The sequence below is a fragment of the Bombus vancouverensis genome, unplaced genomic scaffold, assembly GCF_051014615.1.
Source record: "Bombus vancouverensis nearcticus unplaced genomic scaffold, iyBomVanc1_principal scaffold0056, whole genome shotgun sequence".
NCBI classification, from domain to species: domain Eukaryota; kingdom Metazoa; phylum Arthropoda; class Insecta; order Hymenoptera; family Apidae; genus Bombus; species Bombus vancouverensis.
Genome location: NW_027468947.1, coordinates 441,331 through 462,072, shown reverse-complemented (window position 1 = coordinate 462,072; position 20,742 = coordinate 441,331). Strand labels below are relative to the sequence as shown.

The 20,742-nt window shown below is 44.4% G+C and overlaps 1 protein-coding gene across 1 annotated transcript; it reads right to left on the bottom strand.

The window, feature by feature from the left end:
* Positions 1 to 1,935: 1,935 nt before the first annotated feature.
* Positions 1,936 to 3,978, bottom strand: LOC143304820 (uncharacterized). Its single transcript, XM_076627306.1, has 5 exons — positions 3,893 to 3,978; positions 3,609 to 3,815; positions 3,393 to 3,528; positions 2,458 to 3,254; positions 1,936 to 2,383 (listed from the first exon to the last, which is right to left on the bottom strand). The coding sequence occupies exons 1-5, from the start codon at positions 3,976 to 3,978 to the stop codon at positions 1,936 to 1,938; spliced, it is 1,674 nt and encodes a 557-aa protein (XP_076483421.1).
* Between the last annotated feature and the right edge of the window lie 16,764 nt (positions 3,979 to 20,742).

Here is a 20,742-nt window from a genome sequence, read left to right as displayed (position 1 = left end):
GAGCTATAGAATTTCTCCATCCCTATGTTAGGTAAAAACGTTCAGCGACTTGTTGTCGCCTAGAGTCCAAGCTCACGATCATAAACCTCAGGCAATTAGAATCGAGTTAAATTATAGAGACTAAAATATTGATGGTTTTCCGAAGAATTCCAAGGGGAAAGCCCCGGTGTCCTCTCATCTCCGATATATATAATGTTTATTGCCCAAGAAAAATATAAATTATATATGTCACAATAAACAACGAATTTCAGTTTGAAAGTGGTTTTGGTAAAAGTACCGCTACGCGACGGTACGACGTAGTCATACCATATTTTGTGTTGGGTTTACATTTTTAACATTACAGTTTATAATTTAATTTAAGCCGCTCAAAAGCGGTACTTTTATACGATATTGTCTTTTCTTTCTTTTCCTGTCCTGAAAACTTGTTCGCAAAACAGGACCTACTTTTACAGGATGGTAACAACAGGACGGTGGCCTACTTTTAGGTCCTGTGGGGCTGAGTAAATGGTTGGCGCAGGAGTGAGGGGGGCATGCCACGAAATGACTTTTACACAGTGATTGCGTAAAGATACCGCCTATAGGCTCGAAGCGTAGCCCATCACTGAGCAATACTAATCCGTCGTCGTCACTATGTAAGCGGTCGTCGTAGAGTTCGATAATGTTCACTCATCATTCGTATCCGGGACGCAGTAGATTGCGCGTTGTACAGGAATTTACTTAAAGTTTTAATTTTTCTATCCAGAAAACTAACTTTCTATATTAAGTTTCTATAAAAAGAGATAGATTTAACGTGGATAGAGTTTTTATACATAAAGGTTTATAAAATGAGAAGATATTCGCAAGTTTTATGTAAATAATTGTAAACTCTGACCTTCCGGTCGTCCCACTTTGAAACAGGAAACCGTCTTTCTGATTTAACGTTGTTTGATGTTTTTCTCACATCTCTGTAAGAACTAGGTGACTTTAGTCACATAGGCGCTCTTAAATGTAAACGAGCCACAGAAGGACGACGTACACGGTTTTTTCTAATTTCAACCGACCTCTAATTTAAATTGCTTTACGATATTACATTCGGCCTTTCCTGACAATCACATCTGCCCTCAGATGTGCTCATCATCGCTGCTCGTACTTACATCACTATCGTCAACATTCCACCACTTCATGTGATCGGCTGCCGTGGAAGTTGTACGTGGCCTTTCGTGCTCGCCCTCTCGCTGCACTATGTACCGGTCATTTCGCAGGACTTTTACCACTCGATACGTCCAAGAAACTTCGGATGCAGCTTTAACCCGGGGCCGCCTTTTTTTCTTTTCTTTTTTTTACGCGCGCGAGGAGGAGAAAATGCATTTAGGCATACCCAGTGACCCGCGTTACCAGGTTATGTGAGACTCCAGATGACATCGTCATACCCACTAAAAACCCCTCCTCTTTCCTCTGATTTATTAGACACGGACAACGCCAGCAGAGCCGATCAGCATTCATCAGAGTTGTCCTGAACCGGGTCGCCGCATATTATCGTCGCGTACTGGTGCCGCCCCTCCTATTCGCTGACTCCATCGCCTTCTCCATATCCCTTCTATATCTCAATATGCCCTTACAGAACTCTCTGAACTTCCTCCAGTATTCATCCCTGGTGACTACAGTGTCCACCAAGTTGCCCACGCTTATCCTGACACCCAAGAAGTTCTCCAACTCGATTCTTCTGTCGATCCATTTAGGGCACGCAAATAAGACATGCTTGGCGTCATCATTCGGGTCTCCACAGTCCCAACACTTCGTGTCGACCTCCTTACCGATCCTCTTACGGTAGCTGTTGAAGATGCCGTGTCCCGTGTGCATTTGCATCGTGAAGTGATCGATGTCTCTTCTATTCCTGGCGAATATGGTCGCATTACTTATTAATCTCCTGGTCACATTATCCTTATTATACATGCTTCATTCCGCCTGGCACTCCGTTGAGGCCTTCTTCTTTACTTCTTCCAGATCTTCTTTCTTTTCCGCATGCCTCTCAATCACCTCCTCTCCAACAGCTAGGGTCTTATAGATATTCTTTCTCTCATATATCCCCTTCAACATTCGCACTTTAATGTAGATTGGTAAGTTCCCGGTCAATACACAAAGCGCAGCGAGGGATACGGTGCGGTAGGCCGTGGATGTGATGCACAGGGCAGTTCGTTGAGCCCTTTTTATGATCTTGTTTTTCTCGTACTTCATCGCATCAGCCCACACAGGCGCACCGTATGCTATTATGGATTCCCACACGCTGTAGTATAGCCTTCTTGCCAAACCAGGCGGACCCTTAATATTCGGTAAGATTGCTCGTAATGCTCCTATCTTGATGCCCGCTTTATCGCACACCGAGGCAATGTGCTTGCCAAATTTCCTATTCGTGTCAATCATGACGCGAATTTAATAACCTGTGTAATCGCGTCCACTGTACTCCTTCTTCTCCTGAACCCATATTGTCCCCTATGAAATGAGTCCACCCCCATACATCGTTCGATAATCAACTTGAGACATTTCTCCCACACTTTCCTCAAGGCCGGAAGTACGCTTATTGGGCGGTATGCATTAGGGAGCTTAGGTTCCCTACCCGGTTTACTGGGCAATATTACTCTCGCTGTTTTACAGCATCCCAGGATCCTACCAGAGTCCGTAATACTGTTAATCACCTTAGTGATAAGCTCTGTTCGGTTGTTTACTAGCAGCTTAACAATATCACCTGGGACCCCATCTATTCCCACCGCCTTCTTTCCATTTATTCTTCCAATGATTTCCTTAACATCTTCGTCCTCAAGCTGCTTCATGTTATAGGTGATATCCTCCCTGTCATGCTCTTCGACCTCCCTTAGCTCCGATCTGCGTCCAATAATGAACAAGCCTTTTAAAATTTCTTTCACCTTGTTAACAGGCATGTCATTTGGAAGCCCTTTCTTGCCACATCTATTCATAATCGTGCGATACGGCTTTCCCCACGGGTCCCTTTCTAGTATCTCACAGAATCCGGCCCAGGCTCTCTTTTTACTTCCAGCTATTTTTTTCTTCAGCTGCCTTCTTAGCCCCTTATAGTTACTAATAAGGGCTTTGATCCCACTGTCCTCCTTCCTCCTTGCTCTAGTTATTTTCCTCAATGCTTTGTGATCCTGAGTTCTCAGTTCTGCGATCGTCTCATTCCACCAGTGATTGCTGTACTTCTTGTTTGTCGTACAGCTCACCTTCTTCAGTATCTTGTCACAAGTTTCCACCATACATTTCTGCAGCAGTTAAGCCTTGTCCGCGTCGTCCGTCGTATTAAAATTCTGTACGTTAGCGATCTCGTCAAATTTAGCTAAAAATATGTCGGGTGCAAGACCCTTCGTCACATATTTAAAAAATTTAGTTCGATCACTTACGGTCCTCGTTTTAAACGTATGAGATATGTATAGGTGATCCAATGCTGTGAAAGCATTTAAAACCTTGTTCCTTACGTGGAGGTCGTTAACCATGTTTGTTGCACTGATTATGTCAGGGCAACTCGTCCTTCCATTCCTATAAAACGTGCATTTATCGTCCAGCATTATAGGGAACACGCCGTAACCGCACAGGGTTCCATCAAAATTCTTCCTCGCTTGTCCGTGGTTTGTCCTCCCCAGCACATGGACTTAGCGTTGAAGTCGCCAGCCACAATCACTTTCTTGTTTCTGCTTACACCTTTCCTTATCTCCGATGCAAGCTTGTTTATGTACGTCATGTATTCCTCAATCTTGATATTGGGGGAGCAATAACCACTGAAACAGAGGATATCACCTACACCAATACCCACTAGCCCGTCCTTCCTGTAGAAAAGCGTTTCATTCGGTGCTCGTTTTTTTGCGTGACCCAAATCGACGCAGCACCCTTAGTATCGTTATACCAGTAAGGTAGCTGCCTGTACGGTTCGGATATTACCACATCCGGTCTGGCCTCGATCGCGTTCTGGCACATTAGATCCTGCGCCATCCTACATCTGTTTAGGTTAATCTGGAGGATTTTCATCTCCTCCCTTGTCTTCCCTGTCGTAACATTCTCCTGTAACCGGGGCACGTCAGGGACCCCGTCACATGGTCAAACCTAACACCCGTCTCCTTGCTACATATCGCGCAGCACGGTAAATTTGGGCACGCTGCTATCGTGTGGGAAGGGACCCCTTCCTCCGCACTTCCTACAGACCTCCCTTCCGGGGCTCACAGCCTTACACTTGTTTGAAGTATACCCGAACATGTGACATCTATAGCACTTTGTCACAATGGGCAACACCCTGGCTGTGGCTATTGTTAGGCCCGTCCTAATCTTAATATTGTCGCCGCCTTTATCGATGTACGCTTTTGGCAGAACAACGATCGCTGATTGCGTGCCCCACGGCGCCCTTCTCATCGCCATAACTTCCAGTTCCCCGATATCTATGATTTTAAGCTCTTTCTACAAGGATTCCACGAGCTCCTCCTTACTCACCAGCGGACCCACTTCCTTTATCTCCACCGACACCTTGTCTTGTAAGGGCGTCGCTCGCACCTTATTGCCAATAATCTCATTTATCATATTGGTAGCGACTTTCACCTCGCAGTCCGCCCTCATTTGTATAAGGATGTCCCCCGCTCTTGTTTTACGAATGCCCGAGCTTTCCTTAAGGACATCCTTCGCCGCCGTAAGCTCTTTATATGTTTGAAGCCAATCCTTACCCTCTCCTACTTTGATAAGGATGGCCTCGGGCCTTCTACGGGCTCTCAGCATCTTCGGCCCTCGGTTCTCGGTAGACGTCAGCGGCGGTGGTCCGCGGTCCTCTTTGTCATTTCTTCCCTTTTCCTGTATCCTACGTTTCCCCCTCCTGCTCCTTTGGACCATCCACTCGTCCCCGGATTCGCAGGATTCAACATATCTGGTGTCCATAGCACCCCTCCTCTTTGAATCGCATACCTCTGCATAAGAGGTATCGCCTCTTCATATTCTCTTGTTATACTCCTTGTCTTTGATTTCCAGCGGAGAGACCGTCTTCCTTTTGTTTCTGGATTCTGAGGACAACCCTCTTCTGCTGTCCCCGTTTCCCCTTCCTATCTCCTCCAACAGAGGAGAGGTTTGTGTGAATACCCCTACTTCCTCAGGTCTCTCCACTCTTCCCCTACCTCTCCTTCCTTTCTTGTGTACCATCGTCATAAGCTTGCCCCATACTTCATCCGCCTTGCTATTAGCCGCGGAAGTAAGCTCATGAATTTTCGGATCCTTCTTGGAGATGAGGTGTAGTCTTCTTACCGCCTTTTTCAGATCCTCGTAGGCTCCCTTCATGAGCTCTACCATCTCCTCGATCTCGACAGGCTTGACCATCACGCACTCCTCCACCTTTTGTTCCGGGGTTTTCTCGACCCTCCTTGCAACTTTCGACACCGATTTCATTTGCGTCTCTCTCAGCCTTTTCAATTTTCCTGTGATCGACGTGGCGTTACAGCTGCTTTCCGCCCCTTCGGAGACGCTACCCTCGTTGCTGTTTCACTCGTTGCTTTCGCGGCGATACTGGACCACGTTACCATAGAGGTGCTTTTCTCACCTTTAACTCCTCTCATTACGGGAACCAGGAAACTACCTCTTCCTGTTGCAATCACCGTCACTCTCGGTAGCGCCCTACCGCTACTTATACTCTGGATGCCCAGGTCCTTCTTTTCCATTCCTTCGCTGAAGTCGTCTCTAAACTCAAGGAGTTTTGTGTTCTTCTTGGGTGATCGAGAACTTCCTTTACTCCCTCCACTCATCTTCGCGCCGCCATTCGCGACTTCACCGTCGCTCTCCTTGCAGCTATTATGGTCCCCGGTCGTATTTACCGAACGAGAGGAGGTCCTGGAACCGACCTTCCTCTCGTCGTTCGCCCAGTCGTATGATGACCGTCGGGTCGAGCCTGGCACTCTACTCGAATCACCGACGGGGTCTGGAGGTTCCGAAACCTGGAGGCGCCGTAATTGTTTTCTCTTTATTCAACTTATCCATATTGTTAACTTGTGTTCAAGTCCGTGGAAATAGCCATAGTCGTCAACAACCTTGCTCAAAACCGTCCAAATATATCCACTCGTAGACCAAAAAGTCGCCAAATCGTCAACCAAGCCTCCCATAATCGTACTAATAATAATCACTAATCAATAAAATAATCAGTTACGTGAACGACTAATAATTAAATAATAACCAGTAATGCCTAAGGAATACTAAAAATCATATCACTAAGTAGTTAATAACTAATAATAAATAACCAATAACGGTTTATAAACAAATAAATAAATAATTAAATAAATGCACCTCCAGTTGCGTTCTCCTATTAGTCGTCACACAACTCCATTATATCTCCACGCCACGCAGCTAACCATCATTCATTTGCTTCTTATTTACAAAAGGGATCCCGGCTCGAGCAGCATAATTCGATAAAATAATGAAAAGATATCTAAATAGAACTCTCGTCGACCCGACTTTATTTCTTCGTAATAGGGGCTTACGCCGAGCCGACCATATGTTCTCTACACCCGCCTGTGAGGTGGCGACGCCACATGGCGACGCAGCTGTGGCGGCACGGGCCACGGAACTTTTCAACGGCTCCGGATACAAAGCGCGACGCCGCCAAAGCGCAACACCGACGTGCCCAATGAACCATCGATATCTTCACACTCTTTCCGCCGAATTCTCGGAAGAGCATACACGTGCCAGCACTGGGCTACGATATCGATGGGCTACGAAGGGAAGAATCTGCGCGATCCGAAACAAAAGCACAGGCAGTCTGTCTTACGCCATTAAATGTGTAACTCCTCGGTATTATTTGCATAGCAACGCGTCGAATGATCTCTCGGTGTCTATCGTTATTTGTTAGTTGTTACCAATTGTCTGTTAAGTGTAATTGTTAATTGTTAATTGTTAACTCTGATTGTTGATTAGTTCTAAATAAACTATTGTTCGTTAAAAACACCAAGAGTAGTTCCTTACGCACCTATCACCATACCACCTCACAGCGAACCACATCTCATGCGCGTCACGCACGCTAGCGCGTGCTTCCTAGCGTTTCAACGGGCAAGATGGCATTAAATGCCTCCCACGTGCATGTCTTAATTAAATATTACGCATCGCGCGACCGTAAAGTGTCGCGGCCCTACGAGTACAAACATCTAACAAACAAATGTACCTCGTCGTGTGTGATCATATACTGCGTCAATTACCAATTACCAATTGATAATTTCCCGATTACCAATTGATAATTGTTGACAACTTTTACTAACTTGCATCGGCATCGAGGCGTAACAGTGCGTCTATTCTCATGCCATTTTAATCCTCCTTCGTTCATTGTATCCAATGAAGAAACATACGAAAAGGTACTTACGCGATCCGCCTAACCACTAGCAACTCGGCCGCGCGTGGCATGTCCCTCTCCTCCGTCATTGTCTACAAACGGCCCACCATCTCACATCCCCCGGTATCTCATCTCTAATTACCGGTATTATGACCCCTCACGTTAACTCCTAATAATTTCTTACAAGTTCTTATGAGCAGTAGGCAGTAAGTACCCGGCTTCCTCGCCAACTGATATACCCACTAGATTCATTCTCATTTTATTATCATAGGTATCAATCCTGCAACGCAAAGTCTATGCAAGTGTCAACCTTATTTTCTACTTCGCAGAAGCAGATATGTCCCCCTCATTTGCTTATAATAAGAAAAAGTAAAAAGTAAAAAGCAAAATGTAAATAGTAAAAAAAAACAAAAAGGAAAAAGCACTTAAAATGAATCGACATAAGTAATGCAAGCACTAAACAAGAACTGAACAATAAACAAGCACTAAACAAGGAAAATTGCCTAATATATATATATAAAATAAAGTAAAGTAAAGTAAAATAAAATAAAATAAAATATCTCCCCCCCCCCCGGGTTTAAAGAAAAACACCATCTCACTTCAATTTAATATATGCCGTATGAAACCATCTGTCCCAATACTCTTTATTCTGTATTTATTTACAGGTATCGCACCTCCTTCGCAGTAATCACTACTTCATACAACAGGTACATCCCTCTCACTGGCTTATAATAAATAAGAATACAAAGCACTTAAACTATCTCATTCGCTTATAGTAAATAAGAATACAAAACACTTAGCACTAGTCAATCGTTGTAAAAAACCCATCACATATTAAATAGCTACCAGCTAACCTTATAAGGCACCATTTCATATTAACTTAATAAAAGTAAGGTAGCAACCTATCCCCATAATCCTCGTGTTTACCTATTTTAGGTATCGCCACCTCCTTCGCAGTATACACACTGCTTCACAGAAACAGTTGAGTTCCACTCAATTACTTATAATATAAAAATACAAACCACTTAACGTAGCCATCTTTATAAGTACAAGTCACTTAATCTAGAGAAGTAACTTGCTATAAATATACATAGCTACACAGTCTAGGCTAGAGGAATCCATCTCAATGTCAATTTAATATAATTATTGTAATAATTATTGTAAACCCCCTGTCATATTAATCATATTCCATCCTTGTTGACAGGTCTCGAAACCTCCTTCGCTACACTACATCCTCATCGGTTGGCATTATCTACCTCTTAAGGGATAGTACAATCATTCTTATGCTTACACTGAAAATTTAAGATAACAAAACGCATATAGGCACATGTACTACCTAAATAAATAACACTACCCATCTGATTCTTATTTGTAGGTAATCACCCGTCAACGCTCGCGCTCCAAGCACGTACCGATATTGGATTTCCTCCACTAGAACCTTCGAGCTCAGCCATAATAAACAACTACATCCTTAACACGGCAACTATTTATCATTATATCATAATATTACTTAATTTTACACACGCTACGAGGAACATAACCTATCCCGTGTCTGCCTTCCTATTCCAACTAATTCTGAAATCCCAACTTTTCGCACATCTTATCCTTAAACTGGATTGCTTATCGAATAAATAATCCTTCCACCTGCACATTTATATGATAAAATATCTTTATTATCTATGCATCGTAGCCACAGAAAAACTTCTCAATCGCTTCATATTTATCATAACATACCCCGCTTGTACCGCCAATATAACCGCTATAACCTCAACTTAACCATTACGTTTCCTTTAACAATACTAGTAATTATATACGGTTAAAATGCCCCATTTAATTACTATAATACAACTGTGGCGAATCGGTATCAAATGGACGCAGACAGGTCGAGGCATCAACACGGCGCAACACCTCCCGGGCGATCCGCTGGTACCAACCGCCAACACTAGAGGGCTACGACGACAACGAGTCTGTCTAACTCGCTAGCGGTCGAATATACGAGCGATTGATACAAATACCGCACCTAGCGAGACTCCTTCTACGTCTAAGGCAGGGACTACCGGGCATAGCCTTACTGACGAGTCCACCGGAGTCCCGGGACGAAACGCACGACTCCCTTTTCATCCGCCACACAACTATAATGCAACTACGACTCCTTATTGTCCACTAATAGTCCACTGCTTCGTTTTCAGTATTTGATAGTATGTTATTGTCTTTTTTGTCGTAACGTGTTATCTGTTATTTATTATACTTATATCAAATATGTAGAACACCCCCCACAATAACACTATTAGGAGCTCTCAATACACTTTATCTTATTATTATTATACGATCACACACGACTCATTATGCACTAAAAATATACGAAAATATATGCCGTTGGCGGCAACGATCCAAAACACGTCCGTCCACCTCCACGTCTCGAGCCGACTCTAGACCAACAGAGATACCTTTTTTTTTGTGAGGAGGGGAAAATGCTGTTACGCATACCCAGGGACCCGCGTCACTGAGTTATGTGGGTCTCGGCAGATGACGTCGCCATACCCACTAAAAACTCCTCCTCCTATTCACTGCATTGAGGTACTCGAGGTACCAACCCGGTACAATCATTCGACATTACTTCGGGTTGGCCTCTACTTACGCGTAGCCATCTTCATCGGCAATCTTCTACGCTATACTTTTCTCCTCCTGCTTTCTCTTCTCCGCAGAGCCTCCACCTCCCTCTCCTTGTTAAGCCAGTTTGTCATGACCTTAGTACACATATTGCTAAATTTCAGCCATAGCCGCTCCTCGGCAGCCAGCTTCTCCACGATCCGGTTCTTTATTCTACATTCTTCTCCTATCTCGGCCTCCAACTCCGCGCGCTCCCCAGTCCATCTAGGGCACCAGAACAGCACATGTTCGGCATCGTCCACGGTGGCTCCGCAATCCCGTGTGCCTCTCTTTCCCCATCCTGTGACGGTACCAATTGAAGATACCGTGTCCAGTGAGAATCTGCATGACGTGGTAATTGACGCCCCTCTTCGTTCTGTAGAAGATCAACGGATCCTCTATCAATCTCTTAGTCCAGCTGTAGCGATTGTGGAATTGTAGGGATTCCACCCTCCATCTGTCCTCTTCTTCGGTCTTCAGCCTCTCCATCTCCTCGTACTATGCCAGCTCCGTTCCCTCTGCATTCCCGACGATCCTCCTCTTCACGCCGTACTGCTTCCACCGCAACCACGCCTTGATGTGTGTGGACATGTTACCCGTCACCACGCACAAGGCTCCATGCGACACTATACGGTAGGCGGTAGACGTACGGATCATCGCCGCCCTCTGTGCCCTCTTGATGATATTCCTGTTCTTCAACTTGTCCAGGGATGAGGCCCATATAGGTGCACCATACAGGACCACCAACTCCCATACCCCATAATAGAGCCTTCGGACCGCGTCCCTAGGCCCATTCACGTTGGGGAGCAGGCCTCGTATGGCACCCAAGAACCGTTCCGCCTTGTCACAGGCCGATTCGAGGTGGGGGGAGAACCCCCTAGCAATATCCAACCAAACTCCCAAGTACTTCACTGTCTTGCTAGTGGAGATCTCCCCCCCCGTCCCCCACGTCGTAGTTAAAACTCGTCGGTATCCTCTTCCTGGTTAGGAGGATAACCTCCGTCTTCTCTCTTGCCAGATGAAGTCCCACGTCGCTGCACCAACTAGTGGCCGTACTGATGACCGCCCTTATCCTGTCCTGGATGCCAAGGAACTCCCTGGCCTTAAGGAGTACCGCCAGGTCGTCGGCAAACGCCACGGCTTCGATGTCCTTCTCCCGGTCTCCAAAATTCCGTCGTACACCCCCGCACCGACCTTCCTCCTTACGATGCCGCCCCGGCAGTGCGCCATGATCCTCCTATCGGCCAGGTAATCTCCGATCAACCCCTGAAGTCGTCCTGGCAACCGCCTCCTTCGCGCTTCCTCCAGAATATTCTGCAGCCTCAGCGTATTGAACGCGTTCTTCACGTCAAGGACGACCAGAACGCATACCAGGCCCTTTCTTCTGCAGTCCTCTGCAACCGCGACCGTCCTGTTCAGGGCTTCGAGGGTTCCCTTCCTCCTCCTGAAGCCAATCTGGTGCTTGTGGAAGGGATCTCGCTCGATGCTCCTCTCGATGAGTATCTTCAGTGTGTGCTCCCAGACCTTGCTCAATGCCGGCAGTATACTGATCGGCCTGTAAGCTGACGACAGTGTCGGGTCTCTGTTGGGCTTGGGTATCAGCACCACCCTAGCCACCTTTCATACTGCCGGTATGCTACTGCAGTTGTTAACTCCATTGAGCACAGCTAGGAACACCCTCGGTCTTCGTTCCGCCAACAGTCTGACTAAAGTACCGGGGATCCCATCCACCCCTGCAGCCTTCCTAGGATCGCATTTCCCGACAGCCATCTTTAAACCTTCCTCGTCTATCCGCAGATCATCGGCTCCGTCGAGTACCGCAGGTGGGGCTAGTCCGATTCCTTGCCTACCCGGTCGCGGTTGCTGCCCGGTAACGAAGAGGTTGTCCAGGATACTCGCCACCTTGTCACCTCCTAGGGGCTCGGATGGTGCCGACCGCACCGATCTGCTCCTCACCACTCGATACGGCCTGCCCCACGGATCCTGGTCTAAAGTGGCACAGAACCCCTGCGAGCCGCCACCGCTCGTTGTCCTCTTCTCCTGCTCCCGCACATTGCGCTCCTTAACGTGGCTGGCTCGCTGTTCCACCAGTAATTGGCTCGTCTTTTCGCCCGCGACGTGAACTTCTTCCTCAATGTCTCGGCACACTTGCGCTCCAAGGTATTCTGTAGCCTTTCGCCGCATGCCGACTCGTCGCTTTTTAAAACGTGCTCCGCGTAGACAACGTCGAATTTGCTCACAAAGCTATCCGCATCGATCTGCTTCGTCGAGTACACGAACGCCCCGCCAACCGCCCTCCTAACGCTGCTCGTAAATACGTGTAGTATATAAAAATGGTCAGAGGCTGAGTACCAATCCAAGACGGCACTCCTCCTCCAACTCAGCCTCATACGTCGATCGATACACAACACATCCGGGAAGCTAGTCCTTCCATTCCTCAGGAAGGAATAGTTCCCCGTCGTCCTAATCAGTACCAACCCGCGCTTCGTGATCACGTTCAACAGGCATGCCCCCTCCGTTCGGTCCTGATGCCACCCCACACTCTAGACTTGGCATTAAAGTCGCCGGCAACCATTAGCGCCGGTGCGCTTCTCCTCCCCTCCTTCAGAACCCCGTTTAGTTCCCCCCAAAAAAGCATCGAAAATGCACCTAGTCGTATTCGAGGAACAGTACCCACTGACGCAGAACGCGTCGCCGACCCTGATTCCTACGATCCCAGCCTTTTGGACCAGGGTCTCGCTCATCGCGTATCTACCGTTAAACAGGGTGACCCATGCGGATGCATCCCCGCCCTCGTCGTTAAACCAATAAGGCAATTGCCTGTAGGGCTTAGAGATGACCACGATGTCCACCCTGCTTTCACACGCGTACTGCATCATCAGGTCCTGCGCCAGTCTGCACCTATTTAAGTTAATCTGTAGGACTCTAATTGAGTCCCCGTCTAAACTTCCTAACTCCTAGGCGCACCATCAGGCACGCCAGCGAACCGGTGATGTGTTTCGCACGGATCACCTCCTGCCCCGAACACATCGCGCATCTAGGTTCCCTATCGCAGTCCTTCATGGCGTGTTCGGTACTCCCACACCTCCTACAAAGTTCCCTATCCGGGCACACCACGGTACATTTCGCTGCCACGTGCCCCAGCATGTGGCTCTTGTAGCAGCGCCGTGCGCCGGTAAGCAACCTAACTGAGGCTATGGTTAGCCCCTCAACCTCCTATCCCTATCTTCGCTCGGCACCCCGTTAGCAGGGAGGACCACCACCGCGACCTGCGTGCCCCATGGTGCCATCTTCAGGGATTTCACCTCCACGCTCACACTGTCCTTGATCCCCCATAGCGCTCTTATCTCTTCCACCAGTTTCTGATCTGCAACGTCGCCCTATTAACGATCGCGGCCACCTCCGTGCTGTCGCTTAACGCGGTTCTCAGTCTCATCGCCGCCTCGTGCACCGACACCGTCCTGTCGAACTCTATCAGGGTGTGCCCCGCCCTCGTTCTTCGGACCCCCGTGGCTCCCTTCAGGGTGCTCCTAGCAGCCAGTATCTTCTTATACGCCTGGAGCCACTCCGAACCTTCCTCCACCTTTACCAGGAGCGCCTCCCTCCTTCTTCCATCCCTCGGTTCAGCCCTATCCTCCGGGGCCACCTCTCGACTATTCGTCGGGCGCGCTTTCGGAGCCTCCTTTATAAGGGAGCTCTCCTCTCCCTTTTCCTCCTTTCGAACTTCGTCTACACCTCGGAGTCGTCACTATAGTCCTCCTCCATCCTGGCCTTACTGAACGTACTCCCCCAGGCCTCCGCATAAGAGACGTCGCCTTTTCGAGGCCTCTTACGCTCCTCTGTCTTCGCCACCTCGGCCAGCGATATCCCTTCCCTCTTGGAATATCCGTCCTCGCTGGCCGCCGTCACTCTACTGACCGCTTCATCGACAGGATCCCTCCTCCTCTTCCTCCTCCTATCCTTGTGCTCTCCGCACTGCTCCAGGGACGATAGAATACCTTTCATCATATTCCCTACCTCCCTGATATCCTCGCCTTTGTTCTTGTCTACCCTGAACTTTTTCACAAGGATATCGGTATCACGGCCTCGATATCACGACGTCTATATGACGGCGTCGCTCGTCATCGTGTCATCCCTGACACTGTCGTCCGCTTCGCCAGGCATGGTCGCACTCGCCTTTTTCGCTACAGAGTTTTTATCCACCACCCTTCTCGCCAGCAGCTTGGCGTAGGCCAGTGCTCTCGTCGTCACTGGCGTACCGAGGTCGCCATCCCCCATCCCAGCGGAACCCTCCGAATCTTCGATTACTCCTATCTCGGGCCTAGCACCGCTCGGAGGGCTCCTCAGGGCCTTCCTACTGGGCCTGAAGGGGTCGTTCTCCTCATCCCCCCTACTCCTTGGTACCACCGAAATGGTGACGTTCTCCCCTATCCTTAGATCGGACACCACCCTCGGCTCTTCTATACTACCCGCCAACCTCCTACCATAAATTAATAGAGACTCCTAGCGCACCTTTAAACACATATTCCACACCTGAAATACAACCATTACGAGAATTATCTCAAGACACCGATTCAATCATCTTCGAAGCAAGGCATGTAAGATTCCAAAAGGGCATACAAAAGGGAATACTACGCCGAAAATAAGAGTCTGGAGGACCAGCCTAACTCTAACACCGGGGGAATGTAACGTCAACAAATATCACCAATACCGACTCAGCCTGGGGCCGCCCTGCGTCCTTTCGATCGCCAATAGATCTCCCGTCCTTGACCCCCACCACCGCGAGCTGTCTCTCAAATAGAGAGAACCAAAATACGATCTTCTGCTGCTTCAGCGGTGGCACGCGGATGGTTTGCAAAATCGTAACCGTAGTCGTATTGTTTCGACATCCTTAACGCGCTCAGACTCACAATATTAATTTCGCTATCTCAAGATCGTGGAAGTCACCAATGTGGAGGATTAGTCTTTATTTGGTTGAGCGAAATAACGAAAGCGAAATATTGCTGTCGCAATCCGTTAAATATATCTCCAAATAAATAAATAAATTACAGACGAATTGTGAATGGCTGGTACAAAAATATATTACGAAATGAATACCCGATAAATACTCGGAGAAACTTTGTAGATCACTTCGATAATTGTTTACACGAATAATGCTCTTCGACTCTGTTCGATGAACTCCTTCGCTCGTGATTGCGTCCGTTTATTTATACTGGTCGGGGGAGAACCAGAAAATTCGAATTCGTCTACGTTTGACGGTTGTATGTAGCGGCGACATTGTTTTGTCCGGAGTTTATTTGTTCTTACATTACTTGAAACCTAACGGTCTTGATACTCCGAGGCAAAACAACAACATGAGTCACCCTCGATTCGAATCGTTCTGTAACTCATGTGCCGCTACAGATATATTTTTTTATATTTATTTATTCAACTTGTACCTTACAATATGTCCATTCGGCAAATCTTTCTAATTTTATTGCTAATTAATATGGTCCATGCAGTACTTAAGCCATGTATTTAAGTTTTTAAGTCTTCATTTTGCCTTTTACTTTTATTTACAATATTTTGTGAGTAAACAATTAGAAATATTTTTTGCATCACACAGGACGATTTTAGATGCGGGTCTCTGCATAAATCATTCTGTATGGTTATGTAATTATTTCATTCTAACGGGTTGCAATTAATCGTAACTGATTCTCATATGTAAAAGCACGATTATTGAAACAGCAGATTACGTATAGAGGTTGTGTTGTATTTACAAGAAATATCTTACCTTCTTCCATTGTTCATTTACATTTCCCATTCTTTTTTTTCGATACACTTTTCTTGGTTATGTTTTAGACTGGCATTACAATTACAGGACATGCTTAATATTTATATAAGTTTTACAAGTTTATACTCTATAAGTTATGTGTGTTGCGCAAAACATGGAAAATCGCTGTAATTAATTATGAAAATTATTGAAGAAAATCTAAAGTCATAAAAGGAATCCTATTACATTTTTTATTAATTACTGTTGAGGTATTTTGAAAGCAAACTAACAGAGTACAAGTCTACACAAAATTTCATTCTTTCACTAAATTTTGCAAGTAAGTAAGTGTCCCTTCAAGGAAAAATTTTTAAATAATAATGAAATTGACAGAATTCTGCTATTACAGTAAACAATTACACCGTCATAGAAGTTACAAAATTTGTTAGTAGAAATGGAAAGATAGCAACGTAATTGCTTAGAAGTGCTACAAAATATAAAACAAGAAAGAGCAGAGAGCAGTCTCATTGGTAAAAAAGGATTCGCTAAAATAGTAGGTCTTGCGATAAACCGTACAATGTATTTTGCAGCGATATAAGCATTTGCAACATGCAACGCTACGACCTTAAATATCATTCACATCTCAACATAAAGAAAAACGTATAGAGTTCATAAAGATATTTGTACAGTATACAATGTAGAAAACAGTAAAGAAATGCAATCCGTCTAGTTGAACGGAATTGTAGAATATTCAGGAAGTTCCTAGCCAACAATATATTATCTTCTATATTGTAATTTATCGTATATCGACATATGTTGGAGATATCTATAACAAATCAAAAGATATAGATATTGGTCATCATATCATCGAAAACTCCATGCAGATTGGACAATGACACAGCAACGGTTTGAACTTGTGATATATATTTATGTGGCGGGGAATTTGAATAATTTGGCAGACTCGTAAATAATTATTAGTAAAAAATAAAAGAAAAAATTTGCGGTTTGAAGTTTGACACAGTAACGGGAAGAAGATGAACAACGTGATTCGCTTAAAACGCGCAGCATTATATACAGATACATATATAAAAAGAAGAAAACTATAACGATTCCAATTTTTCGTTTGTGCACTCAAATCACATAATCGCGTGAATAGCACACAGTTTTGTAACAACTTTACTTAAGGAAATGGACCGAATTATTTTTGTCAGATATGCGATGCAGTACATCAATTTTCTAATCACGAAGACGAGATCCTCCTTATTTCACAAACGAATATATTTGTATACTTCGAATGTAGAATCATGCTTTATCTGTAAGGAAACTATATCCAGAATTTTAACTTGTTTCTCTTAATACAAGGATTGTGCAATGTAATATAGCAACAATAATATAACATAATATCAAGTTTCAATTTGGATAAACGAACAAATGAAACATTTGCTTATGTAATACAAAGAAACCTATACGCAGTGAGGTCGCAATCGATGGAAAAGGTTGTAAGATGCAAAAACTTCTTGAAGAGAACTAATGAACACCTCAAAAATATTTGAAAATTGAAAATCTTATGAACAACCTACTTTTCGATAAATATGCGGCATTTACTACAGACGTATTTGCATTTTCTTGTACAGAAAAATGCAATTTGCGTAACTTGACCTCCAGTTGCTAAACAGGAGCACAAAACTTCACTGCTTTGACTGCAGAAAACGCACTCCGTCATTTCCTCTTTTATGTCGTTGCAGTCATCCTTGTACGAGTTACAATACTCATCGTACCATTGAAAACTGGCTATAGTCACGGTATAGGTGACAATACAATTAATACAATGTATCAGTGCGGTAGTACTGTTAGATAGATGATACATTTACACTGTACATGAGAATGTGTGTGTAAGCGTCAGAGGACGCCCAGGTCTTAGTTGAGACAAAAGACTATTGGTAGCTGTTAGAAGCATCTAGAATAGTCTGTTTGACAACAAGCGTGCATGTTAGAAGGTTATCGATGTCTTCAGAGTATAATATATATGTATGGATGTTGACTGCAAATAAAGCAATTAATTTATTATATCTTAACAAGTACATTCCAACCGAACAGATGTATTGTCAACGATTACGTTTCTCATCCACCCAAAATTTTCAAACCAACGTTACTGCACTCAAGACTGTCTATAGATAATATGCAAAGAAAAACCTGAGAATACCTGAAGTCAAAAATGTTTCAAGTGAAAACATATTTAGTGCTTGCACAGGAGACTAAAATCAATCATCGCTGTATGAAACTTGCAACCGCTTATGAATGCATTTTCGACTTGCATTTGAAAGTCCTGTAAAATGTTCTTATTGGCATTTGAATCTATTGGGACAACCATCTCATATGAACTGCCTTAAAATGTATGGAGTTTATTGTTCTGAATAACCTATTCCTGAAATGGGACTCCTGCCAAATTTTTAACTCAGGACGTTTTGTGAAATTACTTGATCATATGTCGCACTGGAACACTATAGTAAATTTGTATATCAAAAATTTGATCTATATGAACATCTGCTGAACTCGATGTATCTTTTTATTACCATCATATGATATTGCTCCATATCATGAAATATATACATGCCGTAATAGGAATACTATCATCAAATCTCTTCAAATGAGGGAGTGGCAAATGACGATGCGTATTGACAAGATTGCTCGATGAAGATCAATTACGTACTGTGTCCGTGGATTCCAAAAAATGAGTCCCTAAGTAGATGGAAAAAGGAGAGGAAACAGATAGATCACAAAGAGCTAATTATTGTAAGGGAAGAAATCTAAAACTCCAAATAAAGAACAAAAAGGAACAAGCTGCTTATGACGCTATCGTTCCTGGTCTTCCGTGTTCGGTCTCAATTACTCTTGCAGTATATTGTAGCAGGTTGTGTAGTATATTTGAGCATATTGTATTATATTTTGATGCGTACTATCTCTTCGACCACTTGTTTTCACCATTAAGACAAAAGAATAAAATGCTGATTGAAGATGCTTATTGTGACCTCAACTTAAGAAAGGAAATACTTCTTTTGATGTATATTCGAAACTGGAACATGTATCAACCTCGATGATGACCTTCATTGTTAGATTGAACTTTAGGTTTAAAAATTTGTATTTCAAAATGTGGTAGGAAGAGGATAAAACAAATTGTTAGTAATACTGAAAATTACATTTATTTTTACTGAAATCACTGAAATTAATACTAAGATCAGTGAAATTATTATTTTTCTAAAAATATTCAAGCCTTGAACTTTTTTTTCGTGGGGAGATCCTCATGGACACTGTCGGGGTAGTGTCGGACTTACCGACTAAAACCCCACGATAGTGTCACACAGTACAGAAAGCACGATATAAAAACCCCCCAAAATAAGCGCTCGAATCAATCTGTTAAAATATTTTGACGCAGACTCTTGTAATACTTTGAATCATTCTGTAACATTTTGTACCGTTACTCTGTTAGATCTGCATAATAAACTCTATTATCATATATGTCGGAGATGAAAGAACACCGGAGCTTTTGGAATTTTGGATAATCCCGCAACATTGTAACCTAGAGTCTACTATAGCTGTAATTAAACAATTGTAGTTGTTCAATCCGATTGTAATTGTTCGAGATTAGTGATAGTGAGCTTTCGCTCGAGGCGACAGTCCGTCGCCTAACGTAGTCGCGGCCAAGGGATGAACGCTTTGTCTAACAAAGGTATGGAGTAATTCTATAGCCCTCCTTAAAAGAAATATTTGTGACGGCACGCGACGGTAAACATTCCAACGGTCTCTGTCCTGTAGCTCATCACACGCAGAGCCTATTCTCCGAGTAAGATTATTGCCAGATGTCGATGCGTCTCCGCAGTACATGTTCGGCTAGCCTGAAGGCCCGTTATAAATCTTAAGATTTAGTCAACTAAAGTCCTTCAAACAGACAAACAGTCTTTGTCCCACCTACGGGAAAATAGGGGAGACCTATTTTTCAACGAGCGGCGTCTCCCACTAGCAACTTTCCCTCGAGGGCGGCTAGCATCTTTTTCTAACCACCGATATGGAGATTGACCAATTAGCAGCAACGCCAATTTCCCTTACATTCTGAACGAAGGCTTTTCTCGACGAATCCGATGATCTCGTGTCCTTAGACACACCCCATTATAGTTTTCCTCTGTGGCATCATCAGGACGGGAAAGTCATTCTCGCTCGCGATTTCATCGATGAAAAGAGTAACCCTTTACGACCAGTGAATATTACGCGTCCGACTTAGATTTTGTGAGCACGTTCATCTATCATCCCGTCGACCGCGGATTCGTTATTGAACCTAGGATCATTGTCATTAGTTTCTCGAGTACCTAACTACCACGGTTACTTGTCCGGTTCTATAATAATCGTATTTGCACTTGTCAATGTCTTCTCTATTGCATAACGACAACGTGTAACCCAAACGAAGATTCGTTTCACGCCCCTAACCCTAATTCTAATGTAAACCCGACATATATATATATATAATTAATTAAAAAGGGGGAAATATAATTCTGTAATATCGTAGAATAGCTTTGATTGAAGATCGGCTGAAATTAGAAAACACCGTGTACGTCGTCTTTTTGTAGTTTGTTTACATCCAAGAGCGCCTAGTAACAGTGACGCGAGAAAAGATAAACAGCGTCAAAACAGAAGTACGGTTTCATATTTCAAGGAGTGGCAATCAAGAGGCCAGAGCATGTGGGCCGAAAAGTGTGTGTGTGTGTGTGTGTGTGAGAGAGAGAGAGAGAGGACGAGAGCAAGAGCGAGCACGACCGAGCAGGAATGCATTGGCGAGGGTCAGAGTTGATCGAGACGTCGAAGCATAGAGTCGTTAGAATTGTCGAGTGTTAGAGTTGCTAGTGAGAGAGAGAGAGAGAGAGAGAGAGAGTTACAAAATATAAAAAATACGAGCGTTGCATTTAGTTTTCCTGTTAATCAAACATCGTTTCTCTGTCTAACTAATATCTGTATTTTCAATCCA

Bases quoted from the DNA above. Each gene is read 5' to 3' on its own strand.
- LOC143304820 (XM_076627306.1), bottom strand. From the start codon at position 3,978: ATGGCGCAGGATCTAATGTGCCAGAACGCGATCGAGGCCAGACCGGAT. The intron at 3,529-3,608 runs GCGAGGAAGAAT...CACGTTTTATAG, and splicing joins GGAGGACAAACCACGGACAA to GAATGGAAGGACGAGTTGCC. The intron at 2,384-2,457 runs GTTCAGGAGAAG...TGACACGAATAG, and splicing joins TTTCATAGGGGACAATATGG to GAAATTTGGCAAGCACATTG.